Consider the following 27,547-nt stretch of genomic DNA (forward strand, 5'->3'; position numbering starts at 1 on the left):
CCACCTGGACCGCCCAAGGTTTTAAAACGAACGCTACTACGGTGTTGTCGCCTAGAAACCACCTGAACGTCTGTTTAGCGTACGCTGCTGAATAGCAACGGTTAAAAAAAATTGACTATCGGTATGCGAGTAAAAAAGTCGTCTTAAGCGCGTTAAAAATACTTTATATACACGTTACTTGGAGGAAACATTTCTGTGGTGCTTGTCACTTGAAAGTAAGTGGTAATTTATTAATTTATAAAGTTGCAACATGGCTGGTAACTGTGTTCGTGTGGAGCCACCGTTCATCAACTTCAACGATGTGAGAGTCGGGCAGGTTTACAAGACCACCGTCACGGCGACTAATGTTGGCAAAACATCCAAGAAAATAGTAATTGAGAAGCCCACATTGAAGGTAAGCAATGAGGTTTGTGAGGTGATATTTAGAAGTGTCTAAAAATGTAAAAATAAGAAACGTTAGGTACTTAAATTGTAGTTAATGATTGCTAAATTGCTTGTTAGCCAATTAACAATTAACTAGCCGAGCAAACCATCATGCTAGCAGTTAGCCACACTTTAATGTTTTTATTTTTTATTTTTTTCATGCACTGATCAATTTTGAGATTTATGGAACCAAACCTTCCAGTTTTATTCCTTTCTATGTTCTGAGGGTTTTTACAGAGGGGTTTGTTGATATATCATTCACATCCTCATTTATACAACATTTTGTTCCTAAAAACATGGCTAATTTAGTTTTTTAAAGGGCTGGTGACAATGTTTTCTCATTTACAGAGTGATAAAATGAGATATACGAAATCCCTTCTGTAAAAACTTTTGACTCTAATATGTCAACAAAATAAAACAAGAATTTTGAAAGTAGCTTTATTTTGGAAATGTATGCAAATTGGTGCATATTCAATTAGACAATGCATCATTTTCATATTCAAAACAGCAAACTTGACAAAACTTGTAATACAAAAAATAATTGTCTTAATCCGAGTAATACACTTTGGAAGTTTCAAGGTGATATCTGTTAGTCTAATTTTTTACCCTATTCACCTGTAATGTACCACGCCCAAACAACCTGTTGTCAAAGCTTGGGTGGAGTGGAGGATGTGTAAATATTCTTTTTACCAGGTTTATTTAACCTTTTTTTTATCACTTTATCAAGAGTTTCTGCTGTCACTCCTTTTGTTTTCTCCTCCAGTCTTTCAGGTTCACAGCAACCAGTCCATCCATGGTTGTTGTGGCCCCTGGTTTGTCTGTGAGTGGGTTGTTAGAGTTCACCCCAGATGAGGAGGAGGTGGTCAGAGACTGCCTGCTGATCAATATAGATGATCTGGAGAGCATTGAAGTCCCGTTGCGGGGGTAAGCAGCAGGCCAGACATACTGTATCATGACATATATTCAAGATACTTACAGCCAAAGATAGTGAAGTGAGCCATGTTTGTTTTTCATAAATACACTTATGCTGTATCTTCTCCTCTAGGTTTCCCAGGGCCTGTTCTCTCCTGATGAACCCACTACTAGACTTTGGTTGTATTGCTGCCAACAGTCAGATAATTTGCAAACAACACCCTATAACCAACCGAGGATCAGCACCAGGTAAATCAAGCATCTCTTCCCACACTTAGAAATACTTTTTTTTTGATCATAGGTACTCAGATTACAACCAAATTAAGACGCATGCTTCTCCTGACACTAGGAGATGCCTAGATGAGTGTGTGTGTCTCTGTGTGTGTTTATTAAAGGTATGTTCCAGGTGCATTACGCGGGCGACCCCTCAGTCAGACTGTCTCCCTGCAGTGGAGTCATTGCAGCCGGCGCCACCCAGTGGCTGAAAGTTGAACTGTGCACAGACAGACCCAGGCTGATCGATGAGACGGCTCAGTAAAACAACATTAAAACGTTTTTTTTAAATTGAAATTCACACCATTTTCTCATGGAAGAATAATTTAATTTAATCATATGAATGTGTTAAGATAGAGCAGACATAAATATTGACAATAGAAACTTTACAATCCGTAGGAAATTGATGATTTTAAGTAACAGCTGTTGACTCTGTTGTAGGGTAAATCTCCAGAATCGTTTTGCTGTAGCTCTCAGTATCAGGGCTGAGGTGGTGGACCAGCAGCTGGAGGTTTATGACATGCAGGTACTTGAGTGGTTCAGTCAGAATAATGACGATGATGATAATCTATTGATTGTTGTTATTTCATTTACCGTCCAAGTGGACTTGTTCTTGTGAGCATTTCTGTCTCTAAAAACATAATGTCATGATGTCACACAGGGCGCTCCACTCTCCTGTCTGTGGTTTGGTCCTGTTTACTTCGGGACGTCCCGTGTTGAGCATGTGGTTCTGAGAAACGCTGCTCCCGAGGCCTGTGACTGGGTCTGCCTGCTCCAGGAAGCTGCTGCCGGGACTGAAGTGGTGAGTGAGTGAGTGAATGCTGTTAAACCTCTGCACAGCTGTTGTGCACATAAACACGTTTGTAAGTGAAGAAACTGGTTAGTTAGGTCGATATTAAGGGAACGTTTGTCACATATGAGTTCAAATATGAAGGTTGCTGATGAGCATGGGGGTGAAACAAGGCTTTTCTGTGCAGGGAACAGATCTCCATAAGAGCACCGACGCCGCCCTGCTGGAGGGAATGCAGCGCTGCAGCCGGCCGAGTCAGGAAGTGTCTGAGCTCTTAGCGTGCTTCCCTCAGCAGGGCCGTCTGGGCCCGTATGAGGAAACCACTGTGGCTGTGCGCTTCAGCCCCGTCTGCAAGAGGTATGTGTAAATATGAAGGTGGTAATGTTGCATTTACATATAACAAAATATACATAAACAGCACCATAAGAAATACCTCACATACCAACTAGTTAATGGTAAAAAATGAAAAAGGCAACTCCCCGTCGGGGAATCGAACCCCGGTCTCCCGCGTGACAGGCGGGGATACTCACCACTATACTAACGAGGAAGCTGTGCGACGAGATGTGGTATTCTCCCCTCTTGTATAAACCGCTGCCGGGCCATTGTGTGTTTTTCTTTTTTCTTTTCAGTGCTGCAACAAAGAAGAGACGTGAGTCCTCGGCCGGGCGGCAGGACTATTGTCTGTTCCTGCTGTTTGAGTCGGTGGGGGGCAGACACGGCTTCACTCACCACAATGGTACTCACACACACACACACACACACACACACACATTCATGTTGCGCACCCTTTGTCCAGATAAGCTCAGAGGGCTGTTGATGAATCTAACTTTATGAACTGACTAAATAATTCCACTAAAACCACTAAATCTATTTCAATTTAGTGGTTTCAAAACAAAAGTATATATATTTTTTATAACTACACTTAAAACCACTGTAGATGGATGAAATATTTATTAATGATCATTGTTTTGTGGTTACAACATTTGACATTTTCAGTCCTACTTTTGTGAAAATAGTTCAAATGACATTAAAACCAACATGTATGAATACAAGACGTATGTGATGTAACACATCTCATGCTTTTAAAACGGTCTTTTCAAGAAATTTCCTTAATTGCTCATCTTACCAGCCCCTTTATTTGTCACCAACCAGAAAGTGTACACATCTGCAGTGGAAAATAATCCCTAAAATTTATTTTAAGTTTAAGTTTTATTTGCACAGCTGTAGAGTCAACAAAATAAAAATGAAATGAAAAAAAAAATAAAATAAAAATAAAACATGTGCGGATAAGGTAGAAACCCACTCTGGGCTTATCTTTAAACCTCACCTATTAAAAGTAATTACACAAATAACAAAGCAAAACAAACAGCTGGGAACAACTGGAATTAGCACACACTTTATTGTGATCAATTCTTTATAGAGGGTATGCACATGACGTCACGGTACTCGGATGTTGCTGTGGAACGTCCACTCAGTGGCAAAAAGACGAGTGGCAGAGCCGCCAAAGTTTAAAAACGACACAGTAACGAAGCGATTTCCTCCGAGCCCACACAAGTCTGACATGTCTAGCTTTGCCAGCATGTAAAGCATGCATGACCTAACAGAGCTGCTAAAAATCTTGAGGATACGTCTCACTTTGACCAAGTTACATTCAAGAACCTGTTCTCAATGACGGAAAGTAAATTCACTGGAGCGGTCATTTTTTTCGATGGATCAGCTGTGTTTACAGTTTCAGGTGTCATAGTTCTGATGTTTAGACAGATAAATTAGTCTTCTAACACATCCTACACTTTGACTGACAGTTTTTAAGAATAAAAGCAGCTCGTGTTTAAGCGTCGGGACTCACTGTCAGGACGACAGTAACAGCTGTAATCTCGTCCCTCTGCACAGTAACACTGAGCGTGTCAGTCACTCTGCAGGCACCGCGGTCACACTGTTACAGGAAGTGTCAGTGGAGCAGACGGTTTTGGGGAGCTGGTTGTCGACTCCTTTTGACATCAATTTGTTTTGATAGCTATAAGATATTTTATCCAGTTTATGAGTCCACCGCTATCCGCCAGCATGTTGAGTGACGCTTGTTTTGCCACTCAGACATATCGAACGGGGCGTTGCCGAGGGCAATGTAACGTAAACGCATACCCTCTATTGAAAAATGTACAATATATAAAGTTTTTTCCTGTTTTTTCTCCCCACACAGTGAGTGCAAACAGAAACAGCCACTTATTCATTTTCATGGAGGTGGAATTAGCCACACTGATATATATTTGTATAAAATCTTTTATTCTGTGTGTGTTTGCAGGTAGCAGCAGTGTGGAGCTGGCGGTAGCCGGCTCTGGGCTGCCGGTGTCTCTGCTAGCGAGTCCTCAAACATTTGATTTCCTGACCTGTGTGACAGGACAGCGTGTGGATCTGCTGTGTGTGCTGCAGAACCTCTGTCCTCAGCTTCCTGTCCACTTTCACTTCCGCAAGGTCGCACATTTCTCCACCAGGCCCTCCGCCGGCACCATCGCTCCCGGGCAAAGCCAGGTAAGAAGAGAGTTGTCAGTGTCAGTTGTGTAGTTTTTCTCGACAGCAGAGGAGTGAAGCGTCGTCTCTGTTGCTCTCCCCAGGATGTAGTTTTGTCTTTCGCTGCGCGGCAGCAGGGCAGCTTCCGTGTGCGCCAGAGGCTCGACGTCGTGGGTCGTGTTGTTTGCCAGAAGAGCGGCAGCATGGATGAAACTGAACTGGAGCTGCGCAGCTTCCACACCATCACTCTGCACCTGTCTGCTGTGACCCTCAGTCAGACCACACACACTGTGCCCAAACTTAATTCTGGTGAATATTGAAGAAGCAACACTCAGATTTGTGCCACTCAAAGGTTCTTTGATTATTTAAATGTTCCAACATGATGCTTTTAAGTTAGTTGAGTTGATATTCGTTCCTGCAGGCCTCACACCAGCAGTGACCAATCCAACCGGGTGTCAGCCTCACGTTCGGACCAGTGAGCTGGCGCGCTGCCACGCGATGGCCCGCGCCGCCGTCGTCAGCAGCAACAAGACAAGACTCCACATCCACCGCAGGGAGAAGAGTCAGGAAACGGAGGGCGAGGAGTTCCTGGCCCTCCCTAACGACCGAGCAGCCAGCATCAGGCCAGCCTCTTCACGCAGGCAGTACAGGTAACACAGAGCATCACAAAGTTCAGTTTATTAATTGAAATTATTTATCACATCATGACATTAGCTATACCAGAGCTCAGTTTGACTTTCAGACCCCACCAAGGATTTCTTTCCCAATCCTAGCGAGAAAACTATCGACATTAAGTTGATGAGTGTTTCCAGTGTTGGACCTGTTGTCTCCTCTGATGAAGGACAGATAGATAGTGACAGAGAACTGTTGTAGGTGTGGTTTAAAAACTAAAAAACAACATGTTTTTGCGTTGTTCCATGATAAAATTGTCTTAATTTCTAAGCATGTAAGATATTATGTCATAGATAAGTTGGAGCCATAGACTGCACATCTTTAAATCAGACTTCTGGGAGAGAGAATGAGAGAAGAGAAGGAATAAACATAGAAACAAACTGGTTAAATGTACAAAATAAGCTACAACTGTCGAAAAGACTTCTCCAAAGCATGAATGGGACTGTAGCAGCTGAAAATGTCCTGGAAAAGTGCTGGAAAATGATTTCAAGAAAAGAGTGGGAACCCTGTTGAATATTCTTTTAAAACAACATTTCCTAATCCCCCTCCAACACTCAATTTGGAAAGTTGTTGTTGGATGTCTCTCTCCGCCTCAGGACCATCTTCACCGGTATCCCGCGCTACATCTACGAGGACACCTGCTACGCTCTGAGTGAAAACGAGAAGGAGCAGAAGGAGCGAAATCGACAGAGTTACAAAGACTTCATCCAACAGCTCAGACAAACACGGCTGTCGAGCATCAAGGAGAGGTAGGTCTTCATCTCAACTGCTGAGTAAGGGGGTTACGAGCATCTAACTAAAACACGTGTATCTCTGCATGTGCTTCAAAACAGGAGACAGCGAGACCAGACGGAGCATGAAGTGGACATCGGGATTGTTCCAGCTCAGGGACTCGTTCCCCCTCAGCTCCACGTAGAGAGCAAGAAGAGCTCAGAAACAAAGTCAGACTACAGCGCCCCTTCCTCGGGAATGAAACGCTGCTGCCTTGACGACAGGACATCCATCACCCGGCAGGTCGACAGTCAGTTATTAACAGATTCCACAGCACAGGATGTCAAAGGTCTTTTTTCAATGCTCTGTCTCCTGCATTCACACTCCTGTAGGTTTCAGAGGTGATGAATGCTGTTCCCTCCAGCAGCCAGCAGGTGGCAGACTGCAGCCGGACGCTGACTCCTCAGGAGCTCTACCAAGTCGTCATAGGTTGCACATTAAATCCAGAAGTGGTCCAATCAAATCTAGTGTTTTTGTAATTTAATTGTGAATAATCAGTTTAATCTTCTCGTTTCTCCTCGTTAGGTCCAGTGTTTGTGGACTTTGGCGAGGTGTGTGTGCAGTCGAGGTGTGTTCAGAAGCTGGAGCTGACCAACCACCTGTCAGTGTGTGTGTGGGTGCAGCTGGACGTGGACTGCCCCGAGATGCAGGGCTCCTCGCCCCTCTCCCACGTCTTACCGCCGGACTCCCACAGCACCTTACCTCTGACGTTTCAGAGCAGCAAGCTGGGTCGCTTCTACAGGTCAGAGGAGGAGGAGGAGGCAGTTTATTATTTTATTATCTAAAACATAATAACAGTTTAAATGCAGTCTTTACATCTCTTGTAGGGGTGTGCCAAAAAATCGATTCACATAAGAATCACAATTCTCATTTAGTACGATTCAGAATCAATATAAAATGTCCCAAAATCGATTTAAAAAAATTAAATAAATGAAACAAATCTGCTGGCTGTCGGCCTCCATTTCCTTAGAATTTAAAAGGCAGCATGTTTAACTGCACTATTTTTAACTATTAATTTTGTTACTTAAGCAATATGTAATATTGCTTTTATGCAACAGTTTCAACAATTCCATCTAAGCATGGATAAATGTTTAAAACTCAATAAATGTGAAAAAGACACTTTAGTCATTCTATCTTGCAAAGCAGACTGGAGTAGATCATGAGGATCCTTTGCACCGATAGACTGAAGCAGAAATCATTAGGAATCAAATCGTTTTGAATCGAAAATCGATTTTGAATCGAATCGTAGCCCCATAAATCAGAATCTAATCTAATCGTGAGATGGTAAAAGATTCCCACCCCTAATCTCTTGTTCCCCAGACCTGTGTCCTACTCTGTGAACCAGCAACACCGCGGTCAGATCCTGGTCCAGGCCCAGGTCGTCCCTTTGGCTCTGGAGCTGTCCACCACCCTGCTGCTGCTCCACCCCACCCCCAACCTCCTCGCCCAGTCCGGGTACAGAAGCGCAGTCACCCTTCGAAACCGGTATAACCGCGCTGCAGAGTTCACATGGAGACCGGTCGTCACAGAGAACGGCATCCTGTTCTCTATTCGACCGGCTACAGGTGCCACACACAGCCACTTCTCTTTAAATGGATAGTTCAACATTTTGGCAAATGGGCCCATTGCCATAATCCCTATAGTCATAGCAGTAGGTTTGTTACCTTTAATTGTCGGTGCAAGCTATTTTTAGAACGGCGGAGCAGAGCCGTGAGCTGCTCAGAGCTACGCTACGGTGGCTCATGGGATTTCTTGGTTTCCCTCATCAAACTCATCAAATACACAATCCAACAACTCCACAACGCTCTGGTGGACAAGTTGTGACCTGCACATTCACCACGCTATGAGATAATAACACAACGTTACCAGACAGAGTTGTTTTAGAGGGAAATACAGAGACTGCTTGATGAAAAACTGTCCCTGAAGGCAACGTGCATCAGCGGTTTTGCATGAATTTCCCTCTAAAACAACTCTGTCTGGTAACGTTGTGTTATTATCTCATAGCGTGGTGAATGTGCAGGTCACAACTTGTCCACCAGAGCGTTGTGGAGTTGTTGGATTGTGTATTTGATGAGTTTGATGAGGGAAAAAACAGCTTGCACCAACAATTAAAGGTAACGAACCTACTGCTATGACTATAGGGATAATGGCAATGGGCCAGTTTGCTAAAATGTTGAACTATCCCTTTAAATCATCTTCCTCAGAGCTTTATTGTGCAGTGATACACCTCGTATGTTCCTTCCTCTGCAGGTGTGGTGGAGCCGTACAGGGAGTTGGACTGCGAGGTGGTGTGGCATCCGTCTTTCTCTTCTCCTGCAGAGGGAGATTTCGACTTCTGTGTCCACGAGGGAAACACACAACGTCTGCACTGTGTTGCTAAGGTCTGTCCCGTGCACGACGACTTCATAATATGATCTCTGCTTACTATTTGCTTACTATTTTAAACATCCATAGAATTTTCTTTTTCATTATGCACCCATATCAAAGAGATTTGTTCCTTAACGGAGAAGAGGATAAACTCTTCAACAGCTGCGTATCTGTGCTTTACATTGTCTACCTTGTGTATTATTATCTTTTTATTATTTCCTAGTATTTATTATGTCTTGTTTGATTGAAATGTACTTTTACGGAGGGTTATTTTAATCTTGTTGCAGTTTATTATCATACTTCTGTCCCTCTGGCAGCTTGGATCCACCCGTGTCCAACTGGCAGAGAAGCAGCTGCTGTTTGGACCCGTTCCTCTCAACATGCCGTCTGTCAGAAACGCTGTTTTACACAACACTGGACAGAACCATGCATACTACCAGGTCAACACACACACACACACACACACACACAGCTGGTTTTGATAGTTGTGAGCATCAAACAAAGTAAACAACCAGTTTCTCTGTCTGTGTGTGTGTGTGTGTGTCAGGTGCTGGATGTGTGTCCTCTGCCAGGTCTGGTGCTGAGTCCATCGGAGGGCGTGGTGCCTAGTGGGGGGCAGACTGTGATTAAGATCCACCTCAGCCCCGACTCTGTCATCAAGTTTGACACCAGAGTAAAGGTACGAGTGTGTGTGTGTGTGTGTGTGTGTGTGTGTGTGTGTGTGTGTGTGTGTGTGTGTGTGTGTGTGTGTGTGTGTGTGTGTGTGTGTGTGTGTGTGTGTGTGAGAGGGAGATGAGCTGACATTAACTGTGTGTGTGTGTGTGTGTGTGTGTGTGTGTGTGTTACAGATCGCTCTGAGGGACATGGCGTCCATTGAACTCAGAGTGGGCGGCTCGGTGGAGCCTCCAGATATAGACATCAGTGTGGTGAGTTTCTGTTTTACCACTTTTTCTAGAAAATTTAGACTTTTTAAAAAATATAAATAATTTTTTAGAACTCTTACCACTTTTTTCCCCAGAAATTTATCTACAATATTTCCAAAAATTCACGGCACTGGCCCTAATTTGAACGTGCATTGACTAAAAAAGTAACGTTCTTCAGTCTCAATACAAATATTTGTGTATTTCTGGTGTGTACTTCTGGTCCGTGGTCTAATTTGTGTCAATTTATGGTCCTTGATGTAAAAAAAGTTTGATGACAGTGTGTCAACATTACTATGACTATTACACACACATTTATCATCTTATTAACTCAACTCAAACTAAAATTAAAACATTAAGAATCATGTTTATCTCTTCTCCCAAACATTTTTTTTCTCCAAATTGAGAGAAAAGACTTTTGCAAATGCCATGTATTTGTTGTTCAGTACATAAAAATATTGGAAATTAGTTTCTGGTCTTCTTGGCTTGTGAAAGAACTCAACACTTTTTAGTTTTAAGTTTCATGCTGCAATGAAAAATGTCACCTTATTGGGTCCCATTTCAGTCCCATTTCCAGTTCCACGGCGTCTACGCTGGCTCTCGGCGGGCGACACCGTTCACTCTGACCAACCGCTCGTCAGCTGCAGCCCAGGTCACCTTCGACCTGTCACAGTATGCAGACTTCTCTCTGCAGCAGCTCCCTCAGCCAGCAGCACGTACGCATTCATTCACACACACACACACACACACAAATGGGTTTGCACATATCATTGCATTGCTTTTCTTGACTTTTTTTTTTCTCCAAGCAGAGAAGGAGCCGGGTGTGAGTGTCATGGAGGTGCAGGCCGGTCAGACAGTGGACTGCTCTCTTATCTTCACTCCCACCCAGGTGAGATGTTGATCAGACATCTTCCAAGAGCAACTATTCTTGTTTATTTTTTATTTTACTTTACAAAACTGCTGCTGTCTCTTCTTTAGAATTATTGTCTTGTTTTAAATGTGTCTCCTTTTTATTTTGCAAACAATATGACAGGGAGAATGGCTTCTCGCTCTCATGTTAAAGCAGATATCAGTGGAATGTTTTTGTTAATATAAGTCCTAAATAGTCCTATTTTCCGTCAGCAATCACTTACATGAAGTATTTCAGCCTAAACACGAGTCTCTCCGTCACTCTGCTCTGCTGTAACCCGAGGAGAAAATTTTCCTTGTGGGATACAAGTGTTATCCAATGAGGAGAGAGAACGGCATGAAGGGCTGTGTGTGCAGCCAAGGGATGCGCGTGAATGTGGTGACGTAGCACGAGGACCAATTGATGCCTGACAAGGGCGGGGGCTGCTAACTCATGGTGCGTTCAAAGAAACTCGTACTTTGTGTTTTTCCTTCCTGTGAAGTCATACCAGTTCGATCTGGTACGAGTTCACGGGTCGGAAGTTACGAGTGGCCGTTATAGGGAACTTTCACAGACAACAGGATGGTAAAAACACGAGCTACGGGTTACCTGGAACGCTACCAAGTCGTAGTTGTGACTTGAAGCTGTAACTTACGGTTTCAAAAGCCTGCCTTGAACGCAGCATTAGCCGAAACGGCCGTGAAGCTGATATCTGCTTTAAACAAAGGTTTTTCATGAATTGAATTGAATTGAATTGTTAGGAGATGAAAACAATCAAGCACTGTACAAGTGTGAGTTGAGTCATATAAAAGTTTATATTCTGGGTATAAAACCTGCTTATTAGCGCTGCCAACCAGTCTGTCTTGTCTCATACCAAACCTATGATATACAAAATGTTTCTTATCTTGTACCCTTTAAGATGTTTGAATCAAAATGTGTATAAACTACTTGAAGGACAGTCACTGTGATGTCATCCTGCAGGGAGCCACTTATGACTTTGACCTGCCGCTGACGGTCAACGGTGTGAGATGGCCCACCGCTGCATCGTCTCCATCTCTTCTCCCCCCTCTGTCCTCCTCCTCCTCCTCCTCCTCTGCCTCCACGCTGTCGGCCTCCAGCTGGAAGCACATGGTGAAACCGCTCTCCGTCTCCGCCTCCATGGTGACGCAAAAGTCACGGCATGTACAGGCCACAGGTGAGTGATGATACGACACCTGTGTTTTTAAATGCAGCTTTTCTGCTGGAATGAAAATGTGATATTCACATTGTCACTAAGTCTCTGCAGCTAAATGGGACGTTTTTGTTTCTCTTCTTGTTTTGAATTTTTTTTAGTGCTGTGCGCTCCATTGGAAATGTCTCCCACTAGTCTACAGTTTGATGTGAACCCTTTGGCACCACATTTAGATGTCTACACCAAGGTATCATCAACCTTTTCCTTTTTTTCCTGTGCTCTCATTTTCATTTCTGTCTTTTTCTATCAATGACACTTTTTTATCCTCTGTGTTGCTGTTATTTTCTCATTGTGTTTCCCTCCCCAGACCGTGGAACTGAGAACAGTGTGTGGAGAGAGTTTGTGTTGGCGAGGTCTGAGCAGGCAGCTCTTACACTGGAGGGTAGAGGACAGAGGAGAGGGAGAGATCTGTACGGTGACGCCGTCATGTGGCAGTCTGGGACCCAGCCAGTCCGTCTGCTTAGCGGTCAGCATCAGACCTGAGGCTCTCACAGCAGGTGGGAGATGATCACACACACACACACACAGATTAAGATGGACACACTTATAAATATACATTTTTCACACACTCTGCTATGAAGTTGTACCAGTGATGTCACGATTATAGATTTTCTTGGTACGATTATTGTTAGAGAAATAATCACGATTATCATGATTATTATATTAAAGCAGAAGTAAGCGATCCGGTCATTTTGGCTAACTTCCTGTCAGCCGATGGAGTTAGCAGTCCCCGCCCTCGTCCCTACGTCACCACATTCACGCGCATCCCTTGGCTGCACACACAGAGAGGACTGCCCCTTTATGCCGTTCTCTCTCCTCATTGGATAAAGGTTGTAGGATACAAGGAAAGTTTTCTCCTCGGCTTACAGCAGAGCAGAGTGACTGACAGACCCGTGTTTCAGACCAAACACTCTATATAAGTGATTGCTGTCGGAAGATACAACTATTTAAGACTTATATTAACACACATATTCCGCTTACTTCTGCTTTAAATAATTTTACAATTATAATCATTGTAATTGCATTACTAATTATATAAACAAAATATTCAAAGTATCTATTAATATAGGACCAATTATTAATCATTCAGAGGAAACGTTTGAAGTTTTCTTTTCTTACAAATAACGCGCTAACATTTAAATTCCTACCAAGTCAGTGTTACGTCCAGTAATTTAACGCAATTACTGTGTATTTTCCGGCATCATCTTTTTTGGAAAGCAACAGTATTTGGGAACCTTTACAATTAAATACTCGTGGCGTTTAATACCGCGGTTAACTGTGAAAACAAGTAACCGTGACATCCCTAAATTGGACATTTGAACTCACTTCATTCTGTAACATGTTTCTCTGTGTATCTCCTCCCTCTCTCAGCGTCTGGCCGAGTCGTCAGGCTGCCCCTCCCTCTGCACCTGGAGGATGAGGGTGGGGAGGGGGAACATCTGCCCTACCGAGAGCTGGTCGTCACGGTTACTCTGCAGCTTCCCAGTATCACCGTCCGCCCCCCTCTGCTTTGTCTCACCCCGGTACCGCTGAGAAGAAATGTAACGGCCACACTCACCCTGCTGGCTGCAGGATACACCAGGTCGGTTTACAGAAGGAGGGGGGATTTTTTAGTGTGTTTACATTTTCCCAGTTTATGGCAATTCCTCCATCTCTTTCCTGATGGATATAAACTCTCTCTATATATGTAGTATATGTATACTTACTTTCTTTGCCTCTCTCTTTCTATGTTTGTAGTGGAACCAGGGTGTCAGCTGAAGTGGATGAGGTGGAACTGGAGAACGGGACAAAGATGCGGCCTGTTTCCATCAGCTTTCCTGGTGGTAGTTTCATCCCAGCCCAAAACCAGGACCAGGTAGAGTCCCTGCACTCAGACCAGTTGGAAAACTGTTTAACCATAATCAAATAAATGAATAAATGCATAAATGAATAAATATAGCCATGAAATGAGTCCCGAAATAATTAAATCGGATAATAAATAGATAAATATGTATAAAATAAATATAGTAAATTAAATGAAATAGAAATACATAGATTTTTTTTTTTGTATGACAGTTGTTTTACTCTGAAAGGGTCAGATAACCCCACCCCCTCATTTGAATATTGCAGCTTAAAATAAAAAGAGCAGTGAAATAAATATGACATTAGGAAATAAAAGTCTCCTGAAAAAATAAAGATATAAATTAATCTATGTATTTATATTTTATTTTATTTTATTTACTTTAATATTTAGATTAGATTAGATTAGATTAGATTAGATTAGATAAACTTTATTGTCCCCAAAAGGGGAAATTTGTCTTGGGCAAAAGTGCGCATATTTGTATATATTTTATACATATTTATCTATTTATCATCCGATTTATTTAATTCGGGACTCATTTTATGGCTATATTTATTTATTTATGCATTTATTCATTTATTTGATTATGATTGACTTTCTGATTCTGTCCACACAGACACATCCGGTCAACAGCTACAGCCAGGAGGACAACGTGACCTCTCTGACCTGCAGCGTGACCTTCTGTTCTGCCTCTCCTCTGTCCGTCTGTACAACTATCACTTTCACTGACCACTTGCACAACAGGTAACATCTTGTTGTATTTTAATTTAACATTTAAAGTTGAATGAGTTTTGCAGCTTGTTTTCCTCTCTGACTCCCTCCAGGTTCAAGGTGAAGTTGTGTGCTGTCGCTGACAACTCTCTGCTGACGGTCTGGCCGTACCTGGCTCTGCACCGCTCTGAGCAGCAGATCGTTCTCAAGACTGGTATCGTGTTACATCCTCAAACACACGTACCTAAACCTAAAGTATCTACAGTGTTTGATGTGGGAGACTTACCGTACTGTGTGACATTTAGGAGGCACAGCCGTGGAGGCGATCCTTCAACGCTGTCACACACCGAGTCCCACTTCCTGCACCACGTCGACATCCACATCCTCCACCACATTCGACCACGTCAGCTCAACGAACCAGAACTCGGTATCAGGTCAGAAAGTCAAACATGCGCATCATTACTTTGCACATTTTGCTGCTATTGTTGCTTTAGTGCATCTACTAGGGGCGGGAATCTTTTACTGTCTCACGATTCGATTCGATTCTGAGTTTTGGGGCTACGATTCGATTCAAAATCGATTTTTGATTCAAAACGATTTGATTCCTAATGATTTCTGCTTCAGTCTGTCGGTGTGCAAAGGATCCTCTTGATCTACTCCAGTCTGCTTTGCAAGACAGAATGACTAAAGTGTCTTTTTCACATTTATTGAGTTTTAAACATGTATCCATGCTTAGATGGAATTGTTGAAACTGTTGCATTAAAGCAATATCACATATTGCTTAAGTAACAAAATTAAAAGTGCCTCTTTATTAAAAAAAATAGTGCAGTTAAACATGCTGCCTTTTAAATTCTAAGGAAATGGAGGCCGACAGCCAGCAGATTTGTTTCATTTTTATTTGGGACATTTTATATCGATTCTGAATCGTATTAAATGAGAATTCTGATTCTTATATGAATCGATTTTTTGGCACACCCCTAGCTTCTACGTCTGCTCTCTTTTCCAGGAAGTTACGGTGTGAGTGGTGAGACCAGCGGGGACGACGATGGCGAGGTCTCTCCAGACATACGGACCCTGGCCAGTTTAGGCATCCCAGAATTTCCTGCTGCCACCTCAGACGAAGGGCTGTATCAGCAGAGTGTCGTCGTGGCTGTGGAGAGGTGGTTCAGTCTGTTCGGCTGGCCGAGCGGACCGCGCCCCGTCTCTGTCCCTCACACACTTCGGAGGTAAACTCAGCTCAGGGAGTAACCCACTAAATGACAGCACATGCAAACTGTAAACCGTACAGTATTTAAATGGGGGTTTACTTTTAACACACCTGAAAAACTGCTACAGTTCGCTGAAATGACCCGGATGCGAGGAAATGCAGAGATATAAGAGCTTTTGCCCTGGCAGGTATTAAATCAATAAAAGAAAAAAAGCGGTGCCAGACAATACTTGCCTTTCAAATGTACTAAATAAAGACACAAAAACTTCCACCGCAATCTGTTTCAGGTTTGGTAAATCACGTTGCGTGCGCTAAATAAATCTATTTGCATCTACGCGCTAAATGCATTGCGTATGCTTTTTTGCCCGTTTGAGAGACGCAATCCTCAGTGCACCCGGTTAGTAGATCAGCTTGCACATTTTTTTGCGGGTGACATCAAGTTTGCACACGTTTTTATACAAGCAATCTGGCCCTTTGTTTTTTACCGTCCTCTCCACCCGTTCTCCTCTCAGAGTTGTGTGCAGAATTCAAACGAATCCGTCCGGTGGTCGAACCTACCGTGTGAGCCAGAACAAGGATCACAGGTGAGTCTGAGGAGAAAAACTCTATCTTATTTCACAGATTTTTCTCCAGATGCAGCTGACTTCATCATCATATTACCATGTGTAGGTCTGTAGTGGACATGCTTCATCACCTGAGCGGCTCACTGATCCCTGGCATCCCTCGCTGTCAGATCTTCTCCACCGATAAAGACCAGCAAACTCGTCAGCTGTTGCAGCAGCATGAAGCGATGCTGGCTTTTCTCCGGTAGGCTTCATACACACACACACACACACACACATTACTACATTACTGAGTGTCACTCCTCTTTCTGTGTGTTGTAACGATGTGTTCAGGGCGCAGGGAGCCGCTCTGCACCACATCAGACCGGAGTATTTACTGGACGTGCAGGAGTTCAAACACTGGTGCTCCCAACAGGTACAAACACTCACACAACCATCCAGCTACAATCAGGTCAATGCCGACACGCAAAAAACATACGTCGGTACCTGCTTTTGAATGAGAACAGGGCTGCAACTAACAATTATTTTCATTATTGATTAATCTGATTAGTTATTTGGTCAATAAAATGTTAAGAAATGTTAAAAACATCAATCAGTGTTTCCCAGACCACCAGATGACGTCCTCAAATGTCTTGTTTTGTCCACAAACCAAAGAGAGACTCAGTTTATTGTCATAAAGGAACAAAGAAACCAGAAATATTCACATTTAAGAAGCTGAAATCAGAGAATTTGGACTTTTTCTTTAAAAAACTACTCAAACTGATTATTAGATTATCAAAATAGTTGAGGATTCATTTAATAATCGATTATTGTGCGATTAATCGCTTAATTGTTGCAGCTTATTGAGCTACTTGAAGGATAAAAGTAACGACTACATGACTTTCTGTTTGTGTTGAGCCAGATTCACCTTTTTAACTCTGTTTTTACTTCATGTTTCTGCTGCTCTTTAAATTCTGTGCAGTGTGAGAAGTTGTTGAAGCTCAGTGAAGCTTAAGTACAAGAAAGTTTGAAGTGAAACTGTTTTTTTTAATAAAGTAGCCTAATGAATTTAGAAGCACATGGGATCTACTGTTTTTAAAGCTTCTTGTGTCACATGTGTTTGTGTGTATCTCAGTCAAATGATGAAGAGGGTCGGGGCTACAGTGGTGCTGAGTACGAGTCTCTGAGCCAACGATCGTGGACCGATGTGCTACTGCAAATATACAAGGTGAGACACAGACAGGTAGTCTGTCTCATTCATTGAATATCAGTGTTGATTATTCCTCTGCACGTTCCCAGGTGTTGGTCTTGGTTCGCGTGTCTGTGAGCTGCCTGAACCAGGAAGTAGACGAGTCCCCCCCGAACACCTCGCGGCCCCTGGTCAGCAACGTCTACTCGGCCTGCGAGCTTCGGCTGCTCTCGTGGCTCAACAAGCACTACGAGGACAAGAGGACAACTACCTGGGGTACAGGGAACCTTTTTTTTTCTCCTCTTGGCTCGTCGCTCCTCCTCCTTTACATTCGATTGTTAGTTTAAAATCATTTTAACAGATGTTGCTGCTGCAGGTTTGAGGAGGTTAGATTGTTTTCCTTCCTGTGCACTGAGAGGTTTTTTCTGCTTGGTCATGGTTTGCAGGTGACGTCCCATCAGCCCGCTGGATCGTCAACTTTGACCTTGACATGACGGACGGACTGGTGCTAGCTGCTCTGCTCGCCGCCTACTGTCCTTACCTGGTCAGTATCTGTCAGTACGTTTACATGCAGAGCTTAATCGAGCTATGCTCAAAATTCGATTTTGGCGTCTAATCGGACTTCTGTCCTTGTCTCAATTTACATGCAACTGAGAAAATCGAATTCCAATCGCATTATCTGGGTGTCTTAATCGGAGTTCTCCAACTCCGATTTCAGTCGGACTAAGGTGTTTACATGCACTTCAGTTGTCCAGTTATAGTCGGATTAAGGCAATAATTCGGTTTTTTCAAGTGTCATGTAAACGTACTGAGTGTGTTTGTGTCTGATGGTTAATGTCTTTAAATGACACTAATCTAACCAAAAGTGAGTTTTGATAAGCCGAGTACTGTTCAAAGTCTGAATATTACACAGTTAACCCAGTTGTTTCTTAGATCAGCAGCCACTTGTGGAGGATGTACACGGCCGCCAGCAGCCTGGAGCAGATCCTGCACAACAACATCATACTGGTCCAGTCCTTAAATCTGCTCTCTCTCAACATAGATATACAGGTAAACTTTTTTATTTTAGATATTTCTTAGTAAAGTTGAGTTTGTGTAAAAAAGAATATTCACATTAGTCAAATCAGATATCGTATGGACTTTACATCTCCAAGCACAACTGAATCATTATTATTGAGTTATATTATGCCAGAGATTATGCACCACTTCCTGTGTGTGTGTGTGTGTGTGTGTGTGTGTGTGTGTGTGTGTGTGTGTGTGTGTGTGTGTGTGTGTGTGTGTGTGTGTGTGTGTGTGTGTGTGTGTGTGCTTGCTCAGCCCACAGACCTGTCAGATCCTAATCCAGTGCAGATGTTGATGCTGTGTGTGCATCTGTATGAGCGGCTGCCTCAGTACCTGCCACAGGAAACCGTCACTCTGTCAGGAGGCCTGCACACTTCCATCACCAAGCTGGTAACACCCCCACTGCAGACCGATTCCATTGTAGAATTGTTTTCTGACTGACCTCTGTGTATTAAACTTCTGTATTAAACTTTGTGTGTGCGTGTGTGTGTGTGTGCAGGTGCGACTGAAAAACCCATCTTCTAAGGCCGTCAAATACCGGGTCTTACTTTTAGGAGAGCAGGCCCATCTCTTCTCCCTCCCCTGTGGATCTACCGTCATCGTTCCTCCAAAGTACGTTACATAACACTGAACCGCACTCCCAGGTACAGAAGAGCAGTAGGGCCAACAATTTTATTTTAAGGATTCTGAGATAAAAACTCAGAATTTCTAAGAAAAAAAGTTTTTATCTCAGAATCTTAGAAAAAAAATCTCCATTGTTGACTCTAATGCTCTTCTGTACTCAGGTATCACTGTGCCATTCTTGCACTTCATTTAAGTATTTCTATTGCTACTTTACACTCAGCTGTAGCTCAGTAAAATGCACTATTTTCGAAGGACAGCAGTGTTCGATTCTTCTGATGTATTGGGAGGTTGCACAGTAAAAAAAAAAAAAAAAAGTTTCTGTCATTCTGGTTTCTCATTGAAGAGAAGTTGAATATCCAGAGCTCTTACTGGCTGTGGTGGTTTTGTTCACAGGGCGAGCGCTGAGCTGAGCGTCCAGCACAGCTGCTCCTTCCTGCAGCCGAAGGAAGCCTTCCTGCTGCTCATCTCCAGCTCCTCTTCTGGGTTGTGTGGCGTCCCTCCTCTTGTCTTCAATCTACAGACCTGCGTCAGTAACATCACACCCACCGTGAGTATTATAATGAACTGAATGCGCTCTCACTACAATACATTGTGTGCACGATATAACAACAAAAGACTGTGTCTCCATTAGAAGACAGTGAAGTGCAGGTGTCCGTGCTACCAGCAGAGAGTGATCCAAATACCAGTAACTAACCCTTTCAACAAGGAAGCTCAGTTCAGGTAGGTGTTTGGACGTTAAGGTGAAAGCTTAAAAACATGGAAAACATCTAATTATGATTATTGTGTTGCTAAATTAAAGATTTCCGCTTGTGTGTGTGTTCAGGGTGGTGCTGGTGGAGTCTGCCTTTAACCCCCTGGAGCCTGAGAAGAAAAAAGACAGGCTTGTTCAAGAGGCCTCCTCCAAAGCCCAGTAACACACATCGACACACACACGCGCACGCACGCACGCACGCACGCACGCACACACACACACACACACACACACACACACACACACACACACACACACACACACACACACACACAGTATTAACACACACACAGCATGGGCAGGTTGTGTAAATGTGTGTTTGCTCTTTGCAGCGTAGAGAAGACGACTTCAGACAGCAGCAGTGGACAGGACGCTGAGGGGCAGCAGTCAGCTCTTAGTCAGTACTGACCCTGTGCTACATGAGTTACATGAATGCTCTGCCTTCATTGGTCGTCTACATATTTGTGTGTGTGTGTGTGTGTGTATCCAGAGGATGAATTCCTGAGCGCTGTGAGGAGCGTTCACCTGAAGCCAGGTCAAGCAGACACTCTGAACATCCACCACCTGCCCTTCTGCCCCGGCACCAAATACTGCTCCGTGCTGCTCGTCTGCCCACAGGTCAGTGAGTCTTTTTAAAAAATGCAGAATATTAAAGCAGATATCAGTGGAATGTTTTTGTTAATATAAGTCCTAAATAGTCCTATTTTCCGTCAGCAATCACTTACATGAAGTATTTCAGCCTAAACACGAGTCTCTCCGTCACTCTGCTCTGCTGTAACCCGAGGAGAAAATTTTCCTTGTGGGATACAAGTGTTATCCAATGAGGAGAGAGAACGGCATGAAGGGCTGTGTGTGCAGCCAAGGGATGCGCGTGAATGTGGTGACGTAGCACGAGGACCAATTGATGCCTGACAAGGGCGGGGGCTGCTAACTCATGGTGCGTTCAAAGAAACTCGTACTTTGTGTTTTTCCTTCCTGTGAAGTCATACCAGTTCGATCTGGTACGAGTTCACGGGTCGGAAGTTACGAGTGGCCGTTATAGGGAACTTTCACAGACAACAGGATGGTAAAAACACGAGCTACGGGTTACCTGGAACGCTACCAAGTCGTAGTTGTGACTTGAAGCTGTAACTTACGGTTTCAAAAGCCTGCCTTGAACGCAGCATTAGCCGAAACGGCCGTGAAGCTGATATCTGCTTTAACTTTCACTTCTGAAGTTGCAGCGTTGAAAATATGCACTCAATAACAATTAGATTAATGAAATATTCTGTATACACATCGACTGTGAGAGCTTTTTCTAATTCCTCTGTGTCAGGGATTAGGTTTAGGTTTAAGTTAGCGACCACACGGCTTCCATTACATTGTGTACAAGATGAGCTCACTCTATCTCTGTGTCCTTGCAGGCAGGTGACTTGGTCTACGTGGTGAAGGCCACAGCCGAGCTGCCTCTTCCCTCCCCTCTCACAGCCAGGCCAAGTTCTAACATCGTCTCTGGTAGGACACAAATGTTTTTTTGTTTTTTTTCCCCCTTTAACCAAACTTTATTAAAAAGGAACTACGCAGGATTTTTACCTGAAAGGAGACATATTATGCCCCTTTTCCACAAATTAAATAGTTCCCAGGTGTCTTTAAGACATATCTGTGACATGCTTCGGTCCAAATACCCCAAGGATCAAACAGCATAGCTCTTTTCATCCTCTCAAAACAGCCCTGTTTAGAACGGCGGTCCCAGGTAGGGGTGGTATTATGCAAATTCGAAAACTAGTTGGATCATTGGAAGACAACTAAGGGAACAGCTCGTAAAACCACATGGATTTCAACCTCAGGAGCCTGAAAATTACAGATTGTTTTGTCAATTCTCACATTTTGGAGGCCGGAAGGCAAAATAGACTCCCAAATATATGATAAAGAGCCTTCAGAAAGTGATATTTCCATAATATGTCCACCTTAACTCAGCTCCATTTGTCCCTTAACTAACCAGCTCCAGAGTCCTAGTGCTGGTTAAATCAATGACTTGTAACTAGTTCCAGGGAGAATGGAGGCTCTCTGCCTTCCACCTAGCGTCTCTTGGCTGAAAACCAACCTTGTAAGATCAGAGCCTCCAACCCGGTGTCCCAGCTCTCGTCTCCATGGCGACACCGCCACACAAACGTAACGCGCTAACCCGTAACCCGTAATCTCTTGTTGATGACAGATAAGACGACACAGATATACACATGGTAACATGCTAGATGATAAACAACCTTATCCACCGCTCCATGGATTCATTTCTCACCGGCTTCTTCTTAGTTAAAAACAAATGCACATGGACGAGAGGAGGGTTTATCACGATGTTGACGTTCTGCTCCACCATCAGACCCAGCTGCGTGTTGTGAGCCGGTGTTGAGCCTGAGCTGTAAGGTGCAGCAGGTGTGTGAGGAAGTGATGCGTGTGCCGCTGATCAACGCGGCGTGGGAGCGAGCGCTGGCCATGTGGGGTCAACACAGCATGAGCGCCGACGAACACCGGAGGAGGATCCTGACGCACACGCTGTGCAGCAGCACCGTGAGAGCCACCACGGCCATACGCAAGCTCTTCAAACAGCAGGTACTAACACTTCAGGGCTTGTTTTCTCTGCCATTTGTATTTTCTAAACCTCTATCACACCTCCTGTCTTCTGATTGGCCCAGCTGACGACAGGCGCTGACAGCAGTGAAGAGCTGACGTACAGCGTGGAGGTTTCTTTGCCTCAATACTTCACTTTACCCAGCACTGTCAGAATACCTATCAAAGAGGACACGGCTCTGCCCTGGGGGGATCCTGCAGGTACACACACACACACACACACACACACACACACACACACACACATTTTGTCCTTTTGATCCACACAGTGTAGAGGAAAAGGAAGCAAAGAAAGCAAAACTAGGAAATAAAAGTTTATTTTATACTAGTTGTCGACAACCTTTAGCATAAAAGAGCTGTTTGGGCCCTTTCCCACCACACAGGGTGTACAATTAACTTTTTACCTCATCGGCCATCGGCTAGTTACCTCCAAACATTTACCAGCCAAACATATTTTTCACCGGCCAAATGAAAAAAACATTTCCTGTTAGACTAAAATTGATTTTAATATAAAAATCCAACTTGAGCAACATTTAAAAAGCTGCACATCCTGCCAGCTGAGAATATGACTGTCTCTCAGCACTCCTTCTGTTTAGGTTTGAACTAGTTTGCAAACTGTGCAAGTAAATTTTTCATCTACTTGCGCATGTGCAACCACTAAAATTGGCTGTTTTTTTTTAACACTGATGAAACATGGAAGGGGCAACTCAAAGAATGTGGAATCTGCCATGTGAAAATGTGAATATTTGCTTTGATTTACGTGAATTTACAGTGTGTGCACCTAAATTTTCTGCAAAATTTAAAGTTAGGTGGCCCCTGTGCTCCTTGTAAATAAAGTTAGTTAAACAGATACTGACCCTCAGAACAGTGACTGCTTCCTACACTTCTACACTCTAGTTTTTGTGTTTATTTCTCCATGTTCATGTGATTGTCATGATGTGAACATCTCCAGATTGTGGCTGTGTGGACGTCCCGTTCCGGTTCCAGGCCGACTGCGTGGGTCTGTTTCCATGTCAGGTGGTGCTGAAGTCTTCCTGTGATACCAGGGTCTACATGCTGGAGGCAGCGGTTACCTCACAGGTACTATATATATATATATGAACTGGCATTATTTGCATTTATATTTTTATCGATGTTTAGATCATTGAAATCTCCCCCGTGGTCACAGGAACAGACGGCTCACCTGGACTTCAGTTCTCCTGCTCACTGCTCCGTCACTCAAGACATCCCAGTGGTGAGGGGCGACATCAATAACCTACTGTATGTGTGGTGAGTTCAGATGAAGACAACAGGCCCGTGTGTGTGTGTGTGTGTGTGTGTGTGTGTGTGTGTCGACCCACAGCACAATGAGAGCCATAAAGACTGGACCGTGCAGGCCGAGGTGTGCGGTGAAGGATTCTCTGGGCCCAAGTTTTTGAGTGTACCGGCCGGGACAAAAGCCTGCTACCCCCTCTGCTTTCACCCGACGACGGCACAGTCCGTTGTCATGGTAACGCTCCCTTTTCTTTGTCTTGTCGTGGGTTCATTCATTGCTTCTTTCTTTCCTTCTGTTTTTCGTGTGTTTTCTGTCAGTCCTTTGTCACATTCTTGCTAGTTATTTACCCTTGATACATGAATTCATTCAGATTATTAAGGCGAGGCACTACAGGCAAAAACATTCACTGATCAATTATGAGATTTTGGGCTATTTTTCTTCCTCAACATGTATTCTTTCAGAAAAATCAAAAGAAATGGTAGAAAAATCCACATTAAGGTTTTTATTTTTACTTCATTTTGTCTCTTTCGTCGGTAGATTTCTCCTAAACTCACCAAAAGTTAGTCTGACCCATGTCATGTCAGGTGTCATTGTAAAGCTAAAAATCTCCACTTCAGCAGCACTTACAGACACCAAACCTTCCAGTTTTATTCCTGTCTATATCCTGAAGGTTTTTACAGAGGGGATTGTTGATATATCATTCACAGTCTGATTTATACAACATTTTATTACTAAAAACATGGAGACATTATATGTTTTTAGGGCTGGTGACAGTATTTTCTCATTTACAGAGTGATAAAAAGAGATATCCAAAATCCTCCTCTGTAAAAACTTATGACTCTAATATGTCAACAAAATAAAAGAAGAATTTTGAAAGTAGCTTCATCCATTGTTCAGATTTCTGTTCTGGAAATGTATGCAACTTAGCCCATATTCCATTAGATATTGCCTCATTTACATATTTAAACATAAAATTTGACAAAACTTGTAATACAAAAAATATTTGTCTTAATGTAAGTAATAAACTTGGGACGTTACATGGTGATATCTGTTAGTTAAAATCTTTACCCTATTCACCTGTAGTGTCTCATCTTAAGTCTTTATTCATCCTCTCTTAAAATGAACCTCTACCGTTGCGTCCTCCCATATACCGGATCTCTCTGCCTCCAAACAGCAGCTCGACATCTGGCCTATGAGGGGAAAAAAAAAAACATGTGTTGCATTGGCCGGGAATCGAACCCGGGCCTCCCGCGTGGCAGGCGAGAATTCTACCACTGAACCACCAATGCATTGATGTAGACTGAGGAAGAGGGTGGAGCCTAAATATGAAGCAACCAGGAAGTGTCTGTGTTTGAGTTTCATGTTGTCTTTTCTTCCCATTTTCCCGTCTGTTACATTAAACAGACTCGCTGTCGTTCTTCTTCTGTGTTTAGAACATGTAGATTCTGGACTTTCACCCCCTTTTTTCCCTCTCAGGGCCGACTGTCCTTACACAATCAGTGCAACGGCAGCGAGCATGTGTTCACCCTCAGAGGAGTAGGCCAGCAGCAGCAGCAGCAGCAGCGCCCCCTGCCTGTGGAACACCTGGTATTACACTGTCCTGTCGGGGAAACGACTCACACTCAGCTGCACGTCCCCAACTGCAGCCAGAATAAAGTCACTCTGAAGGTACTAGCTCACACACACAATGATTAGTTTTAATCCTGTTGGGTTGAAAGGAACAATAATGAAAACATGGGTGTGTTTCCTGTCTATTAATCCATGTATAATCTCAACCCTTCTATGCACAGTCAAGTTATAAACAACCTGGGCTATCAAAATATGTATGCTGAAATGATATCATAGTTATATGTGTATAAAAACAAAATGGAAATTGAATATTACAGAATTTAAGACACAGAGATCAACAATGAATAACCTTTTTCATTCTCAAATATGATTCTCTAAGGTTTTTCACTCAGAATGTGCATACGGTGCATGAAGCTAAACCTGTATACGTACATTTTAGCCATGAGGGATTATTATTCCTTTGTTTTCCATACGGGCAAATAACTATCTTACTTCATGTTGATCTTTGCCTGCTCCTGATTGGATGTTACCGTCATTAAAACAAAATAAGAAGAAATCGGAGCATCTGATTAGTCGAGAGACATAATTTACACGTCTTTATCATAAAATATAAAACAAATAATCACATTATCACGGAGTTATCACATTGGATTTACTGTACGAAAACGTTGCACTTAACGGCTGGATTGAAAATCTTCTCGAAAGGTTAGAATTGCCCCGAGCCAACGATAGATCGCCCAAAGAGTGAGCTTTTGACAACAATTTACATCGTTCCGTTCCGTTGTGTGGTTATAGAGATATTCTGCAAAGTACCGAGTGTTAAAAAATTGTCAAACACAGAATAACAAACTCACCTGTGGACTGACATTGTGCAGCATTTTTAATTCCTTCTCTCTCGCTCTGTTTCTGTCTGTGTGTGTGTGACAGGTCGTCACTGATCTATCTGCAGTAAGTGGCGCACCCTCCTTGGAGATTGAACCTGGTCAAAGTGCTCCATACACCGTGGCTGTATCACCATGGAAACGGGGGAAACTGACAGGTGATTCTTGTTTTTTTCTAATAGCTGTGTTTCATGTTTGATATTGATGCAATTAAAATTAAATGAACAGTTCACTTCATCTTCAACTCGCAGGTTGTGTGTCGTTTGTGGAAACTGATGAGGATGAGGCGGACAAAGACGAAGGTGTGTGTTGTGTTCTTTAACTTGGATCGGTTCTTTAGCTCACACTGGATTGTAATGTAAAGTGTGTGTGTGTCATTCAGGACGCTACGAGGTGAACTTCTCTGTGGAGGTTTTCTGTGAGCCATCTGCACCTGTCCAGGTCATAGATGTACAGTTAGCTGCTCAGGTGTGTGTGTGTGTGTGTGTGTGTGTGCTAGCTACAGACACACTCACTGTAAACCCTCAGGCATTACATCATTATCGCAGGTTGTGAAGAAAAAGTGAATTGTGTTCCTAGAGCACCGTTGCCGTAGAGATCGGTGTGAATAACCCGCGAGGAGAGCTGCTGATGCTGGACGTGCAGCTGCAGGGAGACGACCTGAGTGGAGACGAGTGTGTTTCCATCCCGCCACAAGGCGCTCGCACCTACACGGCCGTGTACTCGCCGGTCCGAGCAGGGAAGAGCACAGGCAGGTGAGACTCGCCGCTAGGGATCGCTAGGAATTCTGTACTTTTACTGGTACCGACCAAATTCCCACTGAACGATTTAAATAATTGACTGAAAAACAGCCGTTCGCCATTTAAAATCTATCTATCTATCTATCTATCTATCTATCTATCTATCTATCTATCTATCTATCTATCTATCTATCTATCTATCTATCTATCTATCTATATCTGTCTATCTTATCTAAAAATCTAAAACATAAAATACTCTTAAAGGCTGAGGAGTTGTGATGTTGAGGAATAAATATCCACATTTTACAGGTTTTTACTTAATTTTTTTTACAGACAAAATAACTTTAATTACCTTAATACACACAAAAAGCACCAAAAACGTTTTATACTAGTACCGTATCGGTTCAAATGTGAATGGTTCCCATCTCTACTCACCGCCCTGTCGCGCTTCATCTGTCTATTTTTGACACCATGTTGTGAATGAGTATTTATTTGCACAGGTTTGTTTTTTGTCTTCTGTTTTCTGACAGTGTGGTGTTCCAGTCGGAGCTGGTGGGGGAGTTCTGGTATCAGCTGGAGCTTCATGCTCTGCCCCCTCCGGTCTGCTCAGATGGAAAACATGTTGTGATTCTTACACAATAAAATCCACTTTCTCTCCTTCACCAATTGAATGCTTTTAATGTGAAATAGCAACATTAGATTAAATCTGCTACATCACTGTAAATAGTGAAGCTGCATTCATACAACATCACTAGCAATGGCAGTAAATAGTATTAAAAAAATTGTTTTATTTATGACAATCTGAAGACCTCTACTGAA

General features: G+C 43.1%; 1 protein-coding gene across 1 annotated transcript; it reads left to right on the forward strand.

Annotated features, from left to right (window-relative positions):
- Positions 1-250: 250 nt before the first annotated feature.
- On the forward strand, positions 251-27,370 carry LOC310997758 (cilia and flagella-associated protein 47-like; the record flags this gene model as incomplete). Its single annotated transcript, XM_083987550.1, has 56 exons — positions 251-394; positions 1,187-1,347; positions 1,469-1,584; positions 1,731-1,869; positions 2,050-2,134; positions 2,270-2,410; positions 2,586-2,755; positions 3,028-3,134; positions 4,698-4,924; positions 5,008-5,212; positions 5,325-5,553; positions 6,172-6,324; positions 6,409-6,589; positions 6,679-6,775; positions 6,872-7,088; positions 7,667-7,911; positions 8,597-8,727; positions 9,031-9,153; positions 9,261-9,392; positions 9,562-9,639; positions 10,199-10,522; positions 11,504-11,717; positions 11,855-11,940; positions 12,061-12,250; positions 13,125-13,335; positions 13,491-13,608; positions 14,210-14,337; positions 14,418-14,518; positions 14,610-14,738; positions 15,311-15,530; positions 16,024-16,095; positions 16,181-16,318; positions 16,408-16,489; positions 17,189-17,281; positions 17,353-17,518; positions 17,689-17,800; positions 18,184-18,292; positions 18,560-18,694; positions 18,804-18,916; positions 19,322-19,475; positions 19,560-19,648; positions 19,752-19,838; positions 20,012-20,076; positions 20,170-20,301; positions 21,087-21,173; positions 22,042-22,265; positions 22,349-22,484; positions 23,236-23,363; positions 23,452-23,517; positions 23,626-23,772; positions 25,015-25,206; positions 26,035-26,146; positions 26,240-26,290; positions 26,371-26,456; positions 26,568-26,743; positions 27,259-27,370. The coding sequence occupies 56 exons, from the start codon at positions 251-253 to the stop codon at positions 27,368-27,370; spliced, it is 7,866 nt and encodes a 2,621-aa protein (XP_083843676.1).
- Between the last annotated feature and the right edge of the window lie 177 nt (positions 27,371-27,547).

This window comes from Trachurus trachurus (assembly GCF_905171665.1).
Source record: "Trachurus trachurus genome assembly, chromosome: 2".
Classification (NCBI taxonomy): Eukaryota; Metazoa; Chordata; class Actinopteri; order Carangiformes; family Carangidae; genus Trachurus; species Trachurus trachurus.